The sequence below is a fragment of the Poecilia reticulata genome, linkage group LG2 (genome assembly GCF_000633615.1).
Source record: "Poecilia reticulata strain Guanapo linkage group LG2, Guppy_female_1.0+MT, whole genome shotgun sequence".
In the NCBI taxonomy this organism is placed as follows: domain Eukaryota; kingdom Metazoa; phylum Chordata; class Actinopteri; order Cyprinodontiformes; family Poeciliidae; genus Poecilia; species Poecilia reticulata.
In genome coordinates this window covers 18448923-18454922 of record NC_024332.1, presented here as the reverse complement: position 1 = coordinate 18454922, position 6000 = coordinate 18448923, and the positions used below count along the sequence as shown (strand labels likewise).

The 6000-nt window shown below is 40.7% G+C and overlaps 1 protein-coding gene across 1 annotated transcript in view; it reads right to left on the bottom strand.

Annotated features, from left to right (window-relative positions):
- Positions 1 to 1275: 1275 nt before the first annotated feature.
- nck2a (NCK adaptor protein 2a) overlaps positions 1276 to 6000 on the bottom strand; it is a 34837-nt gene continuing 30112 nt past the window's right edge. The window contains exons 3-4 of the mRNA XM_008434751.1: positions 5127 to 5887; positions 1276 to 4089 (exon numbers count right to left, since the gene is read on the bottom strand). Of these exons, the coding sequence (XP_008432973.1) occupies positions 3895 to 4089; positions 5127 to 5887 (956 nt within the window). The 3' untranslated portion in view covers positions 1276 to 3894. The remainder of the gene's footprint in view (positions 4090 to 5126; positions 5888 to 6000) is intronic.

The following is a 6000-nucleotide window of genomic DNA, read 5'->3' as shown; positions in this document are numbered from 1 at the left end:
TTTGCATAATTTAATCATAATCAGTTCTTCGCTGTAACTTCACTCTAGAGCATGTCTATAATCAGACTAGGATCACAGGAACACCTCATCCCAAATGAAGCCATTCACAAAAATATGAAATGTCGGGATGAAACTTTACTTTCCTTCACCAGCAGCTCTCTGGTTCCACCTGATCAGAACCCGTCTGACAAGAATCCTCCGTCCTCAGAGACGGGCAACACCTCAGATCGGCGCTCTCTATAAACAGCTACAGCAAATGAGCTTTCAGTGTTCACACCAAAACATGAAAGAACTCAGCTTGATCTTTCAGGCAATATAACACATAAACTGCAGTGTTGTAATGCTTGGACTCCATGACGCTTCTCTTTCTGCGTTTCATTTTATGTCAGGTGTTTTTACTCAAAAGCTAATAAAAGCCAACACACAGAAAGCATGGCGTGTTTTTAAAGTCAGTCAGAATCAACTTTATTCGCCAAGTTTGCTCTTAATAAAGACATTTAACATATATTTTTAAAAAGGCAAAAATAACACAACGGCTAAAAACTGATGTTCTCAGTGGATTTTTAAGCATTTATCAATTTAAACTTGCATCAAAAAATGATGGTAGTGTTAGTTTTTATTTGACAGATTTTCGGTTATAGTTTATTTTGTTGGAAGAAACACATCTCTTATTTATACATTTTCTTTTGCTTCCCTTGAACCTCAGAACTAAAGTAAATGTGTTGTAATTTTTTGATTCATAAAAGATAAAAAAAAAAAGGTAAATCTCAGAAGAGTGCAAACTTCTCACTCTTTTTCAAACAAGTACAGAAGCTAAAATGAATGATTGCCGCAAAACATTGTTTTTGCATGTTTAAATGTATGCACGTATGCATATGTATTTTCTTTTGATTTGCACAAAATAAAGCATAAGTAGTATCAGACTTTGCATGATGAGTTTAATCCAGCTGTGAAACCCAAGTGCCTTATGACCTCAGTAAGAGCAGGAAGACACAATAAACCCATTAAAGTTAAATTAAGATGTTCTTTGGTACCAAAGGAGGATAGTGGGTCATCAATAACCAGACAAGAGGGAAAGGATAAAAAATGTAACCAAGAGACCAATCAGAAAATAGCTGCTAAAAACTCCTTTATTGACGGTCCATATGGGAAGTTTCAAGCTCTACAAAGATTCAATTTATTAGAAAAAAAAAAAAAAAAAAAGAAAAACCCTTAAACTCAAACTTCACTGGATTTAAACCCAGAACCGCCGACGCTGCATGGAACAGTCATGAGTGTCTGTCAAAAATTTTTTATTGAACAAAAGTATCTGAATTCTCATCACGTCGTCGGTGATACAGTACCGTAGGTTGGATCTTAATGATTCATATATGCACCTCTTCTTATTTGAATATATTTACATACAGTGGAGACAGGAATTAAATAACAGTGCTCAATAACATTCAGATACATCATATAAAAGCTGAGGACCCCGTGATCAACACTTCCATTGGTAAACAAATGCACAGAATCGGGGGGAGGGGACGTTTGGCGTCGGTAGATTTCTGGATGCAAGTCAGATGGTGGCGTATTTGGTGTCTTTACAACGAAGGAGGATTTATTTCAACTGAATACAAGCTAAACCAGGGTTTTAATCTGCTATGCCTGTAAAATACAGTTATTGGGCCCTCTGTTAAAGATGTGTAGAACAGAATATTAATCTTATCACAGCAAAATCTACTAAAAAACGATTAGAACTTTTTAATGTTTTTTTTTTTTTTCCCCTTATCTGTGCATCCAGAAACATTTTCCATTGGTCAAATTATGATACAGAGGCCTAATTTTTTTTTTAGCCACTCTTCCAAATGAGAAAGACAAGAAAGCATTTGAACTTCTTATTCTGCGGATAAATAATAGTAATAATAATAAAAAAAATCCCTCAGTAAAACACATTTTTTGCTGAACATCACCTGTGCCAAAAAAAAAAAAAAACAGCTTCAACATTTCTTATGAAATAAATAGAAATTTTAAAGTGTAGTCAAGGTTTTCCTGTCTTGATCTCAGTGTCGATAAGCTTTTAATAACCAAGTGAAGATTTCATGTTTCCAGTGGGGATAATGACTATTTCTCTTACTTCAAAATAGGAAAGACAAGAAAACATGTCACTTCATTAAAGTAGATGTGTGTTGATCAGATAAGTCATAAAAAGGATGCAACAAATAACCAAAAAGCCACTCACCAAAATGTGACCATAGAGAGACTGAGAGAAGTGATAAAAAAAAAACGAACCATGACAAACACAAAGACATGAGGGGCAAGAGTTCATCTCCATCAGTCACACCTAGTGGGATAGTAAGTGAGGTAAAAATAAACCCTCACCTTTGAAAGATGATTTATTTTCCTTTTTACACATCTTAAGCAGCGGTGCCAATAAATGAGAAGCATCCAGAATGTCTAAATACAGCAAATCGACACTAATTTTACAATCAGGTGTCTGCGACTTTAATATGTCTTAACTAGTTTTAAATATTCAGGCCTAACAGAGCTGAAGTAGCCGCTAACCAGGGGTTAACCTTTTGGGAAGGAATTAAAAAAAAAAAAAACTGTTTTTGGAGGTGCTAATATATGAAATTCCTTTGATTTATAAAGATAGAGCTCTAAAATACCCATCCCTAAATAGACTTCTGTTCAAATAGGGGTTTCATTTAATTACTGATTAGTCATCAATATACATTTCCTGCAAAGTTATTTGTAATCACAAAGATACCATCAGAAGAGGTACTTTCTTTCTTTCCTTCTTTTTTCCCCCCCAAACAGCATCGCCATTACAGAAACAGTGTAGTTACTCAGGAAGCCTTCCCAAAACAAACAAACAAACAAAAAAAGATTTTATTGTTGTTCTTCCTCATGTAGCTACAGACACGTACTGGAGAACAGAACGGTAATAACACGTTCAACTCGACACAATATAAAGCATGAGCACTGAGCCGTGGGTTAATCTGAGAGTGCAGTGCAGACCTGGAGCCAGTAGTAAACGGGTACAGGGTGGCACGTTTGGTTACATGGATCAACATTCAAACTCTACAGGAACTCTGAGGTCTCCTCTATTGCACCGCCTGGTAGAAATACTACAGTGAGTGTTGTTGTCCACATTTAAAGTATCACTAGCAATTGACTGTTCGGCAGAAACAGAAAAAAGTGGCGTTAAAAAAAAAAAAACAAAAACAAGTGGGTGGAGGAATGGTGAAAATTTGAAGAAAAAAAAAAAAGGCAAAAGTGATTCTGGTCACTTTGTGAAAAAGTAACTACAAAACTTGAACAAATTTAAATAGGCTTTAAAAAAAAATAACAACAACAACGTGAGTTCACTAACAAGTGGGTCGCGATGGACTAAAATGAAACGTGGGCTGCGATTAGACGTGACAGAGTTAGGTCCCACTGAGGTCCGAGTCCATCTCTGAACCGGTAAGAACGTCGGTTCTGTCCTGGGTGAGTTAAGAGCAACGGTGGAACTTACAATGTGCGTGCTAGTAAGTAGACGTTACGTATGACATCAGAGGGAGCGCTCAACCCCCCGACAAGGCCTCGGGCGTTCTGTTAGCAGCAAAATGTGGTCACTGCATGTTAGCACATCCAAGGTAATAGAGGCTCGGTACACGCTGTGTTCGCCGTGTGGCTCAGTGATGGCTGTCTGAGGGTCGTCTGCAAAAAAACGAGCTAGGAAAAAAAAAAAAAAAAAGTTCGTCTGGTTTTTGCTTGGAAAAAAAATCCAGGAGATCTGAGGATCTAGATGTGGTACAGACGCCACAGCGGGAGGGGTCCAGAGCTAAGGCTTGGGTTAAGACAGTCGGGGATCGTGTGTGTGTGTGTGTGTGTGTGTGTTTGTATGAGAGAGATCCAGTGTAGATGTGTAGATCACAGCAGCGCCTTCACCAGGTACAGCTTCTCTCCGTGATCGCTTGTGTAGATGGGGGCCTTCTTGTAATGCTCCACTAGTTCGTCCATGGAGTGGAACCGGCGCTGGCCGATGCAGTACACCCCGTCTGACAGCTGCACTTTAAAGTGCTTGTTTTTCTCCACCGCCTTCAGGGACACGGAGAAATCACTGGGCTAAAAAACAAAAAACCAAACGGGGAGACAAAGAGGAACAGATTACATTGAGCAAATTAAGATCGGCCAGCAGGGGGCAGCATTGTGTTCATAATAACAAAAAAGAAAGAAATTTCTGCTATAATTTAAAGGTTTAAAATAGCAGTTTTACAACTTTTACAACGTTTCATTCTATTGCAGCCATAAATATTGAGCGGATTTTATTTTTTAAAATTTTTTTTTCAACATTAAAGGGATTAATTGACACTAATCAGACAGCAAAAGGGAAAAAAGAGCAAAAAGAGGAAGAAGAGATGCAGCAAAGGTGTCAGGTTCAGGAATTGAACCCAGGATGGCAGCAATGAGGATTACAGCCTCTGTACGAGACGCTTGCTCTAACTCTGCACCACAAACCCCCCTGATCTCATTTTAGATCTCTTATGTTCATCTACTGAGATTAAAATAGTTTCCTCTGAATTCAGGATGTTTACTAGTCAGTCACCCTGCAAATCTAATGACTGAATTAGAAAAAAATAAAAGAGAAAAGTTAAGGAGAAAATAATCCTTATGTATGCATACATTAAACTGCTATGTAGAATTATGAAATTACTGAGTACTAAGTATATTTCAACATAAAATATAAAATTCTGCACCATATAATTCTGCAAAAAATGCAGAAATAGTCCAAATTAGTCGGATGTAGCCATGTGCAACAATGGATTATTTAATTCCACTTAGCTTGTTTAACTGGAAAATTGTACGCAAACGGTACAAACCTTACCGATTCATCTGCAGCCATAGCAACATGTCAACAACCTCAAACAGGTGTGTGAAAACACTGCTGGAAGCAGATGTAGATTAAATTCCTGCACCTCGGTCGCATTTTCATGCGATCCTTGACCATCTACTCTTTAAAGTGATTAATATGCTTCTTTCATTTTATAACGTGTGCAAATTTGCCACGAGGATTTAATTAAGATTTCTAATTTTATTAACTTTGGATAAAAACCTCGTCAGCGTCTCCTACGTGGTGCCATGACTTCACCAAGATGACTCACCGATGACTCGCTGTCTCGTATGAGGAAGTCGCCCTCCTCTCCCCGCTCGTTGAGTATGCACTCGGCCTCGTGTCTGGTGATGTTGCCGTAGTACCAGTCCCTGCCGGCGAACCTCCCCGAGCGCGCCGGTCCCACATAGCGGCTCTGAGGGGAGCCCGACGTGGTGGAGGGCGGGCCGGGTCGCTCGTCCATTACCACCACATAGTTCTTAGGCACCAGGCCCACGATGCCACGAGAGTTCTTACACCTCCACCACTCTGGGTCGTTCTCCGGCTTCTCTATCACCTCCATGATTTCTCCCTTTTCAAAGTTCAGCTCCTCCTCGGTCGTCGAGCTGAAGGGGTAGAGCGTTTGGACCAGGTGGAGGACGACGCCTCGGCCGCCGGCGCGGCCGTTGGCCAGCAGAGTCCCGCTGAGGTAAGCCCGCGGGGAATCCCCGTCTCCGTCATCCACTCCCATGAGCTCCTCCTGGACGTAATTGGAGGGGAACCAGCCGACGCGGCCGGCCTGACTGCCACGCCACCAGCCGTCGCTGCACTTCTCCATGACGACCACCCTGGAGCCTTTGAGCAGAGTTAGCTCATCTTCTCTCTCTGCTGTGTACGCAAACTTGACCACAGCAGGGATGTTGAGGTCATAGATCCTCTCCGCGGCGCTGACCACACCTCCACCCCCGCTGCCATTGGAAGGGTACTCTGTGTCTGAGCTCGGCGTAGGGGAGGCATCGCGCGCACTTGTCTTCCTCTTACCCTTCCCCAAACCTGTGCACGGGAAAAGACAACACCTTCAGCTGAATAGTTTGGAAACACTGGACATGATTGTATCGGTCATCTTTGCTCCTTTAGAAATATCTTAGAATTTGATGGATTTTGTT